At 37.5% G+C, this 17,297-nt stretch overlaps 1 protein-coding gene across 1 annotated transcript; it reads right to left on the reverse strand.

Annotated features, from left to right (window-relative positions):
* Positions 1-454: 454 nt before the first annotated feature.
* LOC144058427 (DENN domain-containing protein 3-like) lies at positions 455-16,425 on the reverse strand. Its single transcript, XM_077576880.1, has 27 exons — positions 14,423-16,425; positions 14,190-14,352; positions 14,015-14,125; positions 13,132-13,247; positions 12,944-13,053; positions 12,748-12,859; positions 12,534-12,653; positions 12,366-12,464; positions 10,947-11,066; positions 10,756-10,871; positions 10,540-10,695; positions 10,338-10,434; positions 9,764-9,867; positions 9,372-9,562; positions 9,125-9,284; positions 7,338-7,533; positions 7,103-7,271; positions 5,011-5,270; positions 4,770-4,940; positions 4,572-4,701; positions 3,513-3,620; positions 2,480-2,619; positions 2,189-2,349; positions 1,515-1,651; positions 1,320-1,438; positions 1,058-1,195; positions 455-953 (listed from the first exon to the last, which is right to left on the reverse strand). The coding sequence occupies exons 1-27, from the start codon at positions 14,504-14,506 to the stop codon at positions 735-737; spliced, it is 3,807 nt and encodes a 1,268-aa protein (XP_077433006.1). The 5' UTR covers positions 14,507-16,425; the 3' UTR covers positions 455-734.
* Positions 16,426-17,297: the final 872 nt, after the last annotated feature.

Raw genomic sequence — 17,297 nt, forward strand, 5'->3', positions numbered from 1 at the left:
AAATGACGTCAGAAACTTACATGACATTCAGAGGCGCTGGTTTCGGTTATTTTTTTCTCCTCCAATTTTTTTATATTAGCTTATTCGTTTTTAAATATTTCCCATTGAGTTTTTAATCAAACAATAAATAAATAAGTGAAAACAAATAAATAAATATAAAAACTAAGCCTACTGGTTGTTCGTGTATTCTTCTTTTGCTGCAAATTGCTAGTTGGGAAAACAAGCGGCAAATAGTACCGCCACCTAAAGGACTGGAGTGCCCGTTTCTTCCATACACGTTCTTACACAACATAAATAGAAGAGAATAAACTATCTATGAGGAATGTATAGGCACACAGAGACACAGTATAGGCTACATTTGTTTATGTACATTTGCTTTTTTGAATTAATCATGAATAAGTTTATGAATTGGCACAAAAACCAATAATGCACAAATAAAGCAAACCAACAAGAATTGCAAAAATCAGTCATTTATTCACCCGTATTTCAATCAACCAATGTATTGGAAATCTTTCAAAAGAGGACTTCTAAAGTAACTTTAGAAAAATATTTGGAAGGGGGAAAAAATAATTCCAAAAAGCAATGACGAACCTTGCACTTCATACACATCTTGAATATTTGAGCTTCAAGGCGTTCATATTTCAAGACATTTTCAGCTAGTTTCAACTTTATCGTTCAAAATGAATAATAAACTAAACTCTCCTACTCAGCCCCTCTATTCTCCACTCTGTGTCCTACTCTACTTTCCAGATAGCTATTTTGCCATCACGCCGCGCAGATCCGCTCAGGACGTAGCGATCTTCAGCGGAGCAGAGCGTCTGGATGCTGTCCGAATGGGCCTGCAGCTCCTTCGCCACCGTCAGAGTCTCCGGGTGCACCACCATCAGCTGTCCTCTCAGCTGACCGCCACAATGACCTCCCACACCGCTCTCTCCGCAGCAGCCCACCCAGATCTGATGTGGATGACAAATAACACAATAATAGTATAATAATAGATAATAATAATAATAGATAATAGTTCTCATTTTTGCAATTAATCATACCAAACACAGCTTACCTGATCCTTGACCCGGATCATGCAGGTAACCCCTGAGCAGCCTGTCAGGGGGATCTTCTTGAAAGCAGATTTATGGTCGTCAGCGTGCCACACATAGAGCTCACCTGAGTCCGCCAAACCTGTCCAAAGCTCACCTCGCTGGAACACACACACACACACTGAAAAGATTCATGGGCGAACTGGCACCAAATACACGCCGAACTGGTCTAGTCCATTGTTCTGGTTGATTTGTAGATGTACGACAAAGATGGGGATGACTTACCTCTGGGATGACAATAAAACTGCTGAATCTACTTGCTGGGCCTCGTAGGTGCTCAGGCAGTGGCAGCCTTCTTTGGGGCATCCCGCTATTTTTTAGCTCCACAATGCTGTCACCGCAGCCTGTGAAACAAGAGAACACAATTTTTTAGGAAGGTTGGTCTAATGTGCATAAAGGGATTATGAAGTGTGCACTTACAGCACCACAGTGTATCACCATGGATCTGTATGGAGGAGAGACGCTTGCAGTTGATGTGAAACTGTCGCTTCACCTTCAGGCTGGATGAATCCCACTGCAGGATTGTACCATCGCAGCTGCATGAGTAAATCTCAGAACTGCGGAGAAAGCGTATTAACATGATGAATAAACAAACTTTGATAGTGGAAGTCAACCTTAAACATTTCTTGACATTAATATGTTATATGTGACCTCACTAGTCTAAACATGACATTCTGATTAATATTACATTTGTGGAATATGAGAGCAAAATCCGTTTTTATCCATTTCAGGGGGCGGCCATTTTGCCAATTGCTGTTGAATGAAGATGACATCACAGTTGCTCAGGGCTCAGGTAACGACCAATCACAGCTCACCTGTTTTCTGAAGCTGAGCTGTGATTGGTTGTTACCTGAGCAACATTGATGTCATCTTCAGGTGACAGCAAGTGGCAAAATGGCCGCCCCCTGAGATGGACACAAACTTCTGGCTTTTGCTGTTGAACTCCTTTTCCACTAACACAATATTAACCAGAATACCATATTATAATTAGGCTAGTTGGGCTGCATATAACATATTATTGTAAAAAAAAAAAAAATGTAGGTGTTGACTTCCCCTTTAAGTACAGGAAGTGTCTGGACTCTGGACGTGTCTACCTGCTTCGTTGATCTCTTGTGTCCAGCGTGAGTCCAGTCACCTCGTGTCTGTGCTCCGTCAGCTGTTTGTTGCAGGACAGGTTGTGAGTGTCGATGATGTAGATGACTGAGTCCTGGGAGCCGATCCACACCTGGTCGTGGACCAATCCCAGCATGCAGTTCTGTTGGGGACAGCTCGAGCTTCAGTTCGGTACATCAAAAAGTCTCAGTTGGGACATTGCTAGATAAGATTTTGATTGCAACCTCTGGTGGTAACAGCACATTTCAAAAACAAACAAACTATGCACTCACCAGTTGTGACTCGCCAAGATGGATGGAGTCCTGCAGCATGGACCAGCTGGCAGCATCGAATACCACCACTCGGCCCCCGCTGAGGGCCACCCACAGTTTGGGATTCATCTCATTTTTTGAGTCATCGCATGTCAACAGACCTGTACCAGACAAGATGTCCTTTCACTGAATAAAAGTCTAGACACTAGGGCTGAGGGCAAGATAACTCATTCACTGCCATTGACAGCTATAGTCGTCAAAAATTCATTTTAACTATTTATATTAGTTTAACATTTTTTTCCCATTTTTGTCAACAAGAGGATGAAAACCTAGATTTTTTCTGTACATTTAGAACAGATATAAAATGTGTGATTAATCGCGAGTTAACTAGTGAAGTCATGCCATTAATTACAGTTACAAATTTTAATCGCCTGATGCCCCTAAATTTTAATAATCTTTTCTTTAACAAAAAAAATATATATATATGTATATATATTATTTTTAATAATTTTTTATTTTTTTTTCTGAAGAAAAGATAAAAAAAAATTAGGGGCGTCAGACGATTACAATTTTTAATCGTAATTAATTGCATGACTTCACTAGTTAACTCACGATCACAAATTTTATATCTGTTCTATTACAAAAAAAAATCTAGGTTTTCATACTCTTGTTAAAAAAAGCGGAAAAAAAATGTTAAACAAATAGAATTAGTTAAAATGAATTTTTGACGTTTCACCCGAAAGTATACATCTTATGATTGAGGGGGGAAAAAACGGAAAATTAAAGTAAATCATTATCAGTAATTGCCACAGACATGAAACACGCACGGGATACGAAAATATCAACACATAAAGATTCATCACAACATAAACACTATACTGTTATTCTGTAGAAACAACTTTGATGGAGGACAGTAGAGAGTCATTTGGTGTCAAACCAATATATAAAATATACAACACAATAAGGGTTTTACAAAATAAGCTTGAGAAGAATAACATACAGCAAATGAATGTATACATACATGCAAAGCATCACAGGTTCTACAAAGACTTACCTGGAGTGTAGAGCAGCACATGGACAGTCTGTGGCTCTGCCAGGTCCAAAGACGGGTTAATTTTGTGTTTTAGCGTCTCGGAGGTAGTTTTGGGCACCATCATGGGCACTATTGAAAGAAAAATAGCAACAATGTAATGATGATAAGAACAAGAATATAGTTGAACTCATTCACTGCCATTGACGGCTATAGACGTCAAAAATTCATTTGAACTATTTCTATTCGTTTAACATTATTTCCCACTTTTGTTAACAAGAGTATGAAAACCTAGATTTTTTTTTGTATTAGAACAGATAAAAAAATTGTGATTAATCATGAGTTAACTAGTGAAGTCATGCAATTAATTACGATTAAAAATTGTAATCGCCTGACGCCCCTAATTTTTAATAATCTTTTCTTAAAAAAAAATAAAATAAAAAATATATATATATACAATTTTTTTTTTTATTAATTGCATGACTTCACTAGTTAACTCACAATTAAACACAAATTTTATATGTTCTAAATGTAAAAAAAATAAATACAAATCTAGGTTTTCATACTCTTGTTAACAAAAATGGGGAAAAAATATTTAATATAAACTGTTAAAATGAATTTTTGATGACTTTAGCTGTCAATGGAGGTGAATGAGTTAATGTTGTCTCAGATTTGGAAACAGTCAATACACCAAAAAATCTTGTCAATGTACATGTTTTATCTGTCAAGCCATCCAAAGCGTAGCATGTCTTACATGAGAGCTTTCTAGCAAAACCCTCATTCCTGAAATGCACTGTACAGCATTGCCAATCCTCTTTGCTCTACAGAAAAAGTGTCATCTGTCAATTAAAGAAGGGTTTTACCAAGTTTTGAATTGGGATCCTTACAGCATCACAAACTCATTCAAATACATCATCTATTGGCATGAAATTGAGAAAGGACATTCTGTGCATGAAGCAAGCACTAATTAAGAAGCCATTTTCCCCAAAATAGTCAGCGTGATTCATGATATAAAAAAAAAAAAAACCTGCTGACTAAACAGTCACGTAAACAAGAGTTTTATCATTACTGCCAAGCGAGTACCTTCATGTTTGACCTTGTCAAAATAGGCCAGCTTGGAGGCAGCGCAGATTGACCTTGGGGTCTGCAGACAGCCCACCACGGCATCCATCAGCAGCACGTTGGTCAGAGCCTGAGTCATGTACTGAGGGTCCTAAAAACCACATCAGCTGAATGGTCCCGTTGGCTCTCCAAGCTAAAGCACGGATTTGTTTTCCTTACCTTATGTTGGTCGGCCATCTTGCGCCCGGCCCACATCTCCTTGACCACAAGATTCCAGAGATCAGTTTCCGTCTTCAGGTTGGCCTCAAACGCCTCCAGCCTGCCGGAAGTCCGAATACGCAGCGAAGGAATGCGCACCAGGAGAAAAGGCGCCGAAGCCATCTTCACCTCCTGTGCACAAGACTTGCTAAGACAGATTCTGGTTTTGATGATTTGCTCGATTTTCCACCTAGAAAGCCACCTGTATATCTCGGAACATTGTGATTTCCAGGAAGTCCGGTTGACCCTCCGGGAGCAAGAAGAGACGCTTCTGGGTCATGGCGATTTTACCAACGCCATGAGAGGTCTTGACAGAAGATGACAGTTTGTAGACGCACTCGCTGTGGTCCAGATGCTCGATGACATCGGTGGGGAGGTTGACGTCTTGAGCCTCTGCTTCTGTTTCCTTCCAGAAGGTGTAGAAGCTTTTGAAGAGCTCGGGGTCCACTTGCTTGGACTCACCTTGACATACATTGCATGTACACATAAGACCTTCACATTTGCAACGAGACGGAGCGCTATGTGAGCGGTTAGCCTCATTCTGGACACAGATGGCCTAAACACTAGTAGCACTGACCTACATTTACAGCCTAAATTCTAATCTTTATTCCAAGAAATTGTATCATTTTATCTGCAACAGTATTGTAGCATTTAGCATGTAGCATTGCTATTAAATTCGTGTGGATACTAGATGTTTCTATTTTTAATTTTTTTATGTCCAACCAGATTTCAGCCAATCACATTTCAAATTCATCTTCTCAAAAGCCAGTGAGCTGGCCTTTGCTGATGTCGTTATGTTTCTGTCCCTTGATTGGTTAGTAAGAGCAAGCTACGTTCACCTAGCAAAACATGTCAAGCGAAATATGCACATACATTGATTGGCCATCAATATACGTATTATGCAAAATAGTGTACGCCTGTGACAATTGATCACTCTGATTGGCTGTTATTATTACTTTTGTTGTTGCGTTTCCATTCTTCTGTGATCTAGATTCCGATTGTATTTTGATTCTGGCAACGTATTTGCACTGTGGCTCCGCCCATGTCTTCAGTTTAGTTTTGAATGTTTATTCGCGTCTTGTTTGGTTGTGATTCCTTGGTTTATCAAACTCAGTATTTACACTCCATGACAGAACGGTTTCAGATGACACATAGTTGCGTTTTTGTGTAGTATTGATGCTTTTTATATGATCTTTTGCAGTATTAATTAGGTGCATAAAGCCATGTGTATTAGCAAGGACCAAGCATCAAATGCCTGCCTCACAATGAGCTGACCAAACATGCAAATCTAAAAACAAATAAAACCTCAAAGGAGCGGTTATTTATAAAAAAAATTTAAAAAAAAACACCTCAGAAACACTTGAAGCCACAAATGATCATGCAGCCTGGTAAAACTAAGCATTTGTTTAATCTGTTACATAAACTTAGTTCAGCCCTTGGAGGACTTTATAAAAGCTGTGAGGCAAAACGTTCCACACTCCTGATCTAAATCAATTTCACAGAAATTTAAATAGAATCACTTTATGTTTTCTCTTGCTATATTTAGGTCTACTTTCTGTTCTGGTTTATTAATTAGATATTATAAAATCATTATGATGTAATCACAATGTGTGACGAATGTGCTCTACTTTAGACTCTGGGGTTGCGAGTAACTAAACAAGCTATGCATACTGTACATTCCAGCGTATTATGGTGTCACCCTCTTACATAAAAATATTTGTTTTGCCTGCTGAAATTGACTACATTGTTAGATAAACAGACCATTCAGTTCTCTCTGAAATAAAATTAAATGCATGTATTATTATTATTACTATTATTGCATCAGTTTTTCGTATTTTCGGAGTAAATGACATAGGCCATTATTTTTAGGAGGTTAACGATGTGCCTGTAAGCAGCAAAATGTACACAGTCTACAAATAGTGCTGTACTTCATGCTAAAATGCAAATTAGAGCGGAGCAGGTTATAAAACAGTTGCTTGATTCCACCATGAAACTCATTTGTACCATAAGAGTTATAAATAACTTCAACAGAAAGACTTATGGAGTTCTTGGCCCTGCGTGCCTCCAAATGTGGCTGCTTGGAAAATGTGTGGCAAATGTAATGAATTAAGGTTAAGGCAGTTGCAGACACAAACAAGTATTTAAGTGAGCAAAACAATCCAAGTATTAATATTATAAATAGCCAACAGTTGCCCGAGTTGATACTATTTTATATAATGGTGTAAAAAATAAGTTGACCTAATAGATAAGATTGATGGAAGGAATTCCCCTCAGTAAACGTCTTCCTGTCTTACCGCCAGTGAGCGCGGCGAATAATCGATGTATGGTCGCCACGTCTTTAACAATCCCGGCCTCTTGGATGCAACGCACAAACTCCTCCAGATCCAGATGTTTCCGAGGGAGCTCAAACTTCTTGACGTCGTCATGGAGCTGCACCGACGGCTTCTCGTTTTCCGTCTTCACCTGGCGGTCAATTGAGAACGGTGATCCTCTGGATTGTTGACTTGAGAAAGGTGCGAGGACACTGACCTTGAGGATGAGTCTTTTGAGCTCAGGCCATCTGTTGGCTTGCTGCTGTTCTTCCTGTATGAGCGAGTCCACAAGCCATGTGACCACTCGTGTGGGGAAGATGGCGGTGTCCGTCTTGTGCAGCGTTTGGAAGTCGCACAGAGCGTTGAGGTGGCGCCAACACAGCAGATTGGTGAAACCGCGCAGGTAGTAGTATCTTAGGAACAAGAAACCACTTTTAGTTAATAGTTTGTTCAAATCCATCCACGTTGATACACAATTGAATAGAAGAGTTGTAACAAAAAAAGTAACGTTTTATAAACACACTTTAAAATCAATTATGTAGGTAACAGAAAGCCAGTGTAGGTATTTAAGAATAGGAGTGATAAGATCAGTTTTTCTAGCTGATGTTGCCACGGGGTAAATAAAAGTGGTCCAAGAATCCAACCTTGGGGGACTCCGCATGTTAAAGTGACCCGCACAGATGTATGATCACCAATGGAAACAACATCACAGATTTCTTAAAACATTTTCTTCAAACTAGGGGTGTCAAAATCAGTGTGTTAATTTTGAGTTAATTTAAAGTACCTTTAACGCACGCCACTAGTGTTTTTAATGTGCAATTAATGTTACTGTATTGGGGGAATTCCAGTCGCAAAACAGCAGACATATCCATGTCAAATTTTAGCAGTAAAAAAATTAATAATAATGCATATATTTGTGGAGACTGGGTTAAAGTTGTATTTTACAATTTGAAAAATGTACAGAATTTCACAAGTTACTTGATGTTAAAGATTAGATAGATCTTAATATGAAAAGAAAAATGCACTGAGCTGTCACCAACATCTTACAAATGTAATTATGCCATCTAGTGGCAGAAAAATTACCTCAATGCAAATCAATATCACACTCTTTTTTTTTTACAGTACAGTACATCTTTTTAATTTGAATTTTTATGGTTTATTATGAAATTACCGCATAAATGACTAAAAGATGCAGCTATATTTCTATTTAACTTTTTTTTTTTACTTTTATGTTAACAAGAGTATAAAAACGTATTGTACATTTAGAGCACATATAACATTTGTGATTAATTGTGAGTTCACTATTGAGATCATGCAATTAATTACAATTAAAAAATGTAATCACCTGGCACCCCTACTTAAAACATTCCAAATACTATTGAGCCCATTTTATGGGTTATGCAGTTTAACAAAATCTCTTTGAAGCTACCTAGAAATGACCAATGTACTCTAAAATGTTAGCTTTAAATCAAAGCAGCATACTTTTAGGCATCGGTTCGTGAGACGTGTGTGTGTAGGTGAGTGTAGTCAGTGCTAAATGTGCTTACCAACTTTCACTTTCCTACATGAAATAAGTGTTGAGGGATGGGAGGCCTTTTTTTCTTTTTTTTTTTTTACGGTAACAACTCTACAAGATGTGTTTGTGAAGTGGTGAGTCCAAAAAAAGGGCAGTTCATTAATTTTAATCAAATCCTACATTATGTTCTTGGACGAGGCAAGCGTGTAGGCTACTAGTGTAAAAATGTCGCTGAAATGTAAACATTTATTACCATGGCACAGATGAAATCCGAGACGTATTGTTTTAGTCGTTCTTTGGTTTGATAGAAAACATCCAACTTTGCTAACTCAAACGGAAATTGAAACAAATCCCGAGGACAAGTTGCTCTTGAAGGTATTTTTGGTCAGACATCCATCCATTCAAACATATCCTATTTTAAATGTCCGCTGTTACAGTCTACTTGCACCGGGGCCAAGCGGATAATTCCTGTACAGTAAAAAAAATACCTGGCTAGTAGAGCAGAGTTGTCATTTTGGATAGAGTCGATCTCCTTGCCAAGAAGCTCAATCAGCTGACTGTAATAACTTTGGACAGCATGGAAGGACAGACAGTTTGGGAATTCTGGGAGCTTGAATATCTTCACAGGCTTAGGAGGCATCCTCGGTGCTAGCATATTGTGGAAAAAAGGAAAATATTGGTCGGTCAGTTCAACCACATGGGGAGTTCTGCTCAAATGTTCCTCTCCAGTCTCACCAGGTTCGCACGTTAGCATTTTGGACAGTAGTGGACTTCTTTGAAAGCTCATGGTTTGGTCTTGATCACCCAGGTTGGGGAGGCTCATTCCTTGTCTCGTGATCGGCTTGTTCTCAGGCAGGGAGCTCTTTCTCCGGGCTTGAATCTCCTGCATGGTGGGCCTGCGCGGGCTTTCCACTGATGACTTCTTCCTGGTGGAAACACAATCATAAAACAGACATTTATTTTCGTTCTAGATCTAACAACCCACTTGAAGTTAATTAAACATTACATTTCGGTATCAGGGATTGATAGCATAGGATCAAGTAAGGTACTTAATAATTTATGCTATGATACAATAAAAGTGATGAAAATATATTTCGACACAGGTACAAATACGACACAAAGCTTACTTTTGCATCTCTGATCGAGTGCTGATTTCCATGCGAGCAAAGTTGTCCATCTTCCTGTTGAGTCGGTCCCTGAGGAAAGAATAAAAGATGTGTGTCTCCAAAACCTGCAACAAAGCCAGATCCACATGTCAGCACAAGGTGTCCAAATGTAGATTTTTCATCATACTCTAGCAAATCTGCCTTTTAAAAATAAAAAAAATATTATTATTATTATTATTAACAGCCCATTTATGTTAAGTGAAATTTACAGTATTTTTTTTACAGTATAAATAATTAATACCTATATATATATATATATATCAAAAAGGTTGCCTTTTTTAATTTTTTGTTAAATTATTTTTTTTTTTAAATGGACACTGTTAAAAATGCATTTTCAATTAAGTGGCAAAATCGGTTGTCATTTTTACATTTCGCAGTGTTGTCGATATCTGCTGAATGTAACTATTAATGTAACTTGTAATCTAACTTAGTTACTTTTAAAATCAAGTAATCATTTAAGCAAAGTAAAGTAAGTAAGTTACTTTTTCAAGGTAGCTATGTGCAACACTGAGGATAACTAACAAAAAGCATTTACATTCTTGTAGAAAAGTTGTTCTGTCGGTTCTCTGCTTTTCAGGAACTCTTCACTGTTAAACACTCGGTGTTCGTAGTTCAAGTGGCTGCTAACATGCCTGCACACACATGGAAATATAGAAATGGCTCTTTCTCATATTGGTTGTCAATCGATTGTGAAAGCTTAGCTAATGTATTCGAAGAGTATATTGGGAAGTGATTACCTGAATATGTTGACAATGAGTTCCGTGGTGATCCTCTGGATGTCACAGTTCAGATTGCGCTGCCACGCTCGTCTCTGGGCACGCTGATCCTCCATGTCAGTGCAACTTGCGCGTTTGCATTGGTCCAAGTCAAAATGGGTCCGCAAGGATTGACACCTAAAAAAAACATGCAAATTGTTTAAACTTGTAGGATTCCTCAGTATGTTGTTTACTTACCTCTGTGTGAAGCAGTGTGCTGCAAGCATCGGGATCTCCGGTAGGTCCAACGTCTCCGAACAAGAAGTGGACACACTTCCATTATCAATATTGATGAGGATCAGATCGTCTGTTTCCTGCATGGACGGAAACAAAACAATACTTGAACAAATAACATTTTGCAATCAGTTTTATGGACCTCAAGTGCTCACCGCAGCAACTTCCTCGAAATGGCGGAGGTGGCAGCCCATGAGGAAGGCGGTCGGTGCCATGAGGAAGTCCAGCATGCCTCTGGCCAGGACGGGAACGTAAGGATGCTGCCATGATAGAGGCTGCAAAAACAAGATAAGTCGTAACAGGATAAATGTGTTTATTGGTGGGAGTTCATGGTATGTGTAACTTCATCAAGGCCAAAGGAATCGAAGGCAAATACAGTACATACAAATACAAAATAGTACACCGCACTCCACAATATGAAACAAGATTAGGATGTCTGCCTTCTGCCAGGGGCGGAGCTACGTTGTGGTCAGGGGTGGCCATAGCCATCACTGGTCACTCTCTGGCCACCCCATATTAAGGAGGAAAAATTTGACACCTGTGACTTTCCTGTCAGTTTCATATGGATGCAATATTCTTCGATCACTTAATATACTCTGCTACATTCATATTAATTGTATATGAATTAATTGAATATGATTTATAACAGTGTTGGAGTAACACTGGTTAAGTGTGAAAAAAGTAACACTTTGAAAAGTGTCAGATTTACACTCATTGGTGTGGACACATATAAACACTTTTCTAGTGTTAGATTTAACACTCTAAGTGTTAATCTAACACTGGTAATTTTTTTTCTTTGTACAATTGACTTCTTGTTAATTTATTATCCCATGATAATTAATTTTGTTAGTTAAAATCAAAACTAATGCATTGAGTTAAAATTTGCAGAAAATTGTTAATTAAAAATGGATGTATTCTGTAGTAAATTAAAATGGTACATTTTTTTTTAAATGATCAAATATTTTTTTGTATTTTTCGTAAACAGTTTAAAGTTTACAGTGACATATACAATGACAAAAGAAGAATAATTAACACAAAACAGACATTACAACAATTCAAACATATAAGCATGGGTCAACATAAAAATGGGTAAAATTAAATTAAAAGAAAAACAAATCTTGATGAACAGTCCTATGTAATTTTATGTTAATCAAATTTTGTTAGTTAAACATATGTACTTACCAAACACAAATTAGGTTATTCTAACATTTTTTTTTTAACTATGCAAATTTTGTGTTTTATGGTGCTATTGTTTATAGCTGTATTTAGTAAATAAATGTAGGCCAATCTGTAAAATATATTAATACAATCAAAATGTGTAAAAAAACATGAGTTATATCATTAAAGTTAAATTCCTGCTGTTGTACTTATCATAGTTTGGATTCAATGTTACCCATCTCTAAGACATGATAACATAAAATCAATCCCCCCAAAATATTATAAAAAATATGTAGCATAGTGCATTAACTTTTTTGTCACTTTTTTGTATTCATAAAGCACCGTTAAGATGCCTCCATGCAACAATGTCATTCATAAAAACGGACTGAATTACATCCCACCATTAACGAGCGTACCTGCAGAAAAAGCAGCAAGCTCTCTGCCACCAGCGTCAGTCGGGCCCAGTCGGCGGAAAAGAGCACCACCCTTTGCTCCTGGAGGAGGCAAGATAACACCTGCACAGAGAAGACAAGGTGACATTTCCAGCCAGGACAGCAACAAGGAGGTCTTCATGTGTGCACTACCTGCAGGAGAGAATGCGGGCGGAAGCAGATGAAAGGCAGATGAAGGTCGAAATCTACAGCTGGGGAATCTTTATCTTCTCTGGATGGCAATTCGATGGTCAGGGGGTGCAAGGTAAACATCTGGGGTGGGGTGGGGTGGGGGTTGGGGGGTGCATGTGGTACATCACAGTCAAGAAATAAGAGTTGTTTTTAAAATTATGGCTGTCATGGGTACCAAATGGAGTTGTCCAGGAGGAGGGATGGGCACCAGTGCCAATTTGGCCGCAAATTCCTTCACCTTCTCCTCAACGGTGGAAAAATGACAAGCCCGAAGGTCTATCAGGAGACTGACAGAGAAACAGGAAGAAAGAAATACATTACATGCAGCACTTCTCAAAACTGTACATTCATCCTGCTTCATTGTCACTCACCACGACAGACAGTCTTTCAGTGCGGTGAAGTACGGATGCTTGGATATAACACACAAACTGTAGGCACAGAACAGTTTAGCAGCTCCGTTCTGATCTGAGGACGTCCACTCCTATAACACACGGCAAACCTACGGAATGCAACTTGACTTCATCTCAGGTCACATTTGCGTCTGTTTGGTGCTACCAACCTGGATGGGGCGAGAACACTGCATGACTACTCCATGGGACTTGTTGCCAAAGACGTCAGTGAAAACCAGGAAGTGGAACTGTTCCTCTGACTTTACATTGGTCACTTGGAGCCCGCCTGGGGAAACAAAGGCATGCACGGTATTTCATGTTATCACATTAGTTCGGCAGATGAGATCGGAAATGTGACTATGACATGATGCACACAATAATAGCTTTTGAAAATGTTTTATTTTTAGCTGTTAGTTTGAGTGAAAGTTGAGCTGTTATTACAGTTCATAGCAAAGCTTTTTGTTACATTTTCATAATTATTTTAATTGAAAAAACATTCAAACAGATGAAATTTTTTAAATTGATTTTCAAATGAAAAAAATAAAATAAAATAAATATTACAATTAAATAATTAATAAAATAAATAATAAATTAAATATAAATAAAAACAAAACAAAATTTTTTTTTAATAAAATACATTTCAATTAAATAAGAGTGCATAATAAGCCGTTTACTTACATTTGCATTTTTTTTAATTATAATAATATACAGTTTTAAAATATATGACAGTAGCCTACATAATATGCCTCAATTTAAAAAAACTAAACTAAAGTAACTGGTGCCTTTTGTGAGAGAATAACATTCATAACTGACATACAGTAGGCTATGTCATTCCACATGGCTGTCTGGTATCATGCGACAGTCTAAAGCCCTTTTCACACTGCACTTAGCAGGTCACAGCGCGCCAACGTCAAAACCCATTCATTGTGTATGTGGTGAGGGGCAGGCATCATGGAATGGAGAGTTACAGAGTTGCTGCAGGAGTTTTTTTTTTAGTTTTTTTTAAGTGCATTTCAATATATTCTGTGTTTTGTCATGTGTATGATGCAATACCAGGGAAGCAGAGTTGAGGCAAAACCGTGAGGTCGATGTCTTTGGAAACGGTGACGTCATTACTGCCTTTTCTCCCGTTTGCTGCTTCTTCACCTGCACAGTTGTGACGGGCTATAGCAATAGCACACACGTATGAGTACAAACGTATTCAAACTTTGCAATGTTAATCTAACACCTTGGACGGGTGTTGCGGCGGATGAAGAAGATCGCTTCCTCTTCTTCTTCAGCAAGGAACGATGTTTCCTTCCATGCGGCCTGCTGACAAAGGGAGGTGCCAGGACGTGCAGGACCTCCGGCTCCAAAAAGACGTGCTCCACACTTCCGTGGCAGTTCACAGCCTTCAAGGAAAGTTGTCATATGCTTTTTCATCAGTCCGTCCGTCCAACTATTTAGTTTAAGTTTTAGTACCTGGCAGACCGCCTGTAGTTTCTCACTGGAAGCTCCCACCACCACACAGACCTCCAGAAGAGGAGAAGGAAGATGGTCCGACATTGCTGACACGGGTTCAGATGTTGAACAAAGTCCTCACATCTGCTGCAGCACAAGCATTGAGCTATAAGAGTGACAGTGTGGGGGGTAGCGGCAAGGGGGATGACAAGCAAATTAGACACGATAAGTTATTGTTTGAACTAGTGATGAAGGACATTCAAAGTAATTACTGTTGTTTGAATTAGATAAGCATTCTGATGTTTTTTTCACTTTCAGAAAATTTACCATTTATTACGGATTACAGACTTTTTCATTTTATGTTTTAAATTCTTTGTAGAAATGTGCCTTCAGTATGTAAAAATTGTGCTCTAATATAGCTTGAAATGCTTCAGAAAGTCCCAAGTTGCATTTCATGGGAGCCAACTAAAGTGGATGTTCACAGAACGCCCCCGCTGGAGAAGGCGTATCATTGTAAGAAATTGACAATTAAGTGTGATGAATGTAAATACTGATGCTGCGTAGATAACATTTATAGCAGCGGTTACTTGATTTTCTTACACCAAGTACAACCTAAAAAAAGAAATAACCCAATTGGAGTAAACGTACAGTACTGAGTTTAAAAAGAAAAAAAGGTGAAGCCACCATAACATCAGTGATTCTTTAACATACCACTAGAGAGAGCTTTCATACAGTTTGTGGTATTTGTACCATACTTTGAGAACCACAGAATTCTGCAGTATACAATACTTCAGCATGATCCAAAGCATACCACATCAAGCTGCTAATGAAATGGTTGTAATGACGCGGCTTCTGACAATTGTTGAAATTGTTTTTAATTTTATTTTGTATTTATATTTTATATTTTATTTATATGCGTTTATTATTATTAACATTTTATTTTATTTGTGTTATTTTTGTTTTATTTATTTTATTATTATTTAAATGTTTTTTTAATTGTTTATTTGACAATAATTTAAACCCCTGAAAATGGAGGTAAACCGCTCATTGCTGAAAGTTTTCATTTCTATTTGATTTCAAATCAATTGTGGTGTTGTAGAAGACAAAATCATGACCAAATACTACAATGTAATGTGTACTTTTAATTTATGCCCACATCAGCATATGAGAATGCATGTCTTTGCAATGCAATTAAAGAGGCAGGGTGTACAAATGTATTCATTCGCCATAACATCCCTAAGACATGACCACATTATAAAACACAGATTAAACGTCACAGTTCTTATCTCTATATTATCTTCTCTTATGAGACAGTATAATAGAAGTGCATGACCACAGCTGCACTTGTGTAATGTTCTCTTTGTTGAACACGTTTCGATTCATAATCCTTTTTATGAGCTTGGCATGGAGTGGTACATATTTGTTTTTATTTGTACATATAGATTTTGTGTCTTCCCTAAACATCATTGCAACATCAGGGACTCTCTTTGCTGAGCAAAGGCACATATTTTACTTACCACCAAACAAAATTAGCACTAAAGGTATATATATAAATTATAAAATATATACATAGATGTTTTGGTTTTTTGCTTTGTGACTCCCATGAAGACCATAAAACCGCATAACTGGTAGAAGAAATAAAAAGGAAACATGATTTATAGTTCAATGGACACTTTCCAAACTGTGAATTTGCACTGAGGCGCATCATGGCAATTAAAGCAGCATGTGGTCATTTGCAGTAAACATATTAAAAAGTACCATTTTGTTCTCCATATTATTAAAAATAATCATGCTTTTACCACCACAACTACTACAAATGCATGTGCAAATAGAATAATAGAACATTACTGTCTGCCACTGTAGTCATTGCAATAAACACACAACAGATAACTAAACAGTCCACCAGCACATATTAAAGTATGTATATTGTTGGCGTCGGGCCGAAATCTTGGACCTCCAAAATCGTCACTTTTCAGGAGACTCCAAAAGCGTGCAACCATAAACATGACTTCATCAAAGAGAGCAAGCTATTTTCAACACTTTAGATTGGTCAGTACATTTTTCGAATTACTGACCAATCTAAAGTGTTGAAGAGACTGACCCAAAGTATAGATACAAATATTTAAATTGTGACTTATGATATTTCGGCCCAATGCCAGCAATATTTAAACACACTCAACTTTTTAGTCACTGCTGCACTCTCTAAATGGATCATTTAAAAAGTGCAAATAAAAATGTGGAAAAAATTGTGTAAAACTGCAATGCATCATATTGAGAGCTGCTTTCAATATTTTAGAAAATAAATAATGTACACCTTAATTGGCAAAAAAATATTAGAAACAAACACTAATGATGTAAAACACAAAGGTTAAGCCATTTTAAATAAAGATTTTTAAAAACACATTTTCAGTATATACATAATCCAATGATGTTGAATAAATTAATCAACATTTAATTAATATATAAGAAATTAATAATTAAATAACGTGTACAACCATTGGGGACAGTTTGGAGACAACTTGCTAATCAAATACCGTAGCGTTTTATTAAAATAATAATAATAATAATGTTATATAGTGTTTTTCAAATAGACTAGAGATGTATATAGTACTACAACAATATTTAGACAGGTAATCTACAAATAAAATGCTATCTAATAAGCCATTTTTTACAAATGTAAAAAGTACTATGTGCGTTTGTGTGTGTGCATCACTCACCTCTTTCCTCTTCAGTGAAGCCCCTCATCAAGCTGGCGCGCGCCAAGAAAAGAAAAAGCGCTTCTTCCCTTTTGTCTTTGTGCAAAAACATGCGCACTGAGAGCAGTAGCTGGTTCACGTCTTCACGTAACGTGTCATCATAGAAGTTAAAACAAACTTCATTTTAACCGAAAAAGTTG

The sequence above is a fragment of the Vanacampus margaritifer genome, chromosome 9 (genome assembly GCF_051991255.1).
Source record: "Vanacampus margaritifer isolate UIUO_Vmar chromosome 9, RoL_Vmar_1.0, whole genome shotgun sequence".
Lineage (NCBI taxonomy): Eukaryota > Metazoa > Chordata > Actinopteri > Syngnathiformes > Syngnathidae > Vanacampus > Vanacampus margaritifer.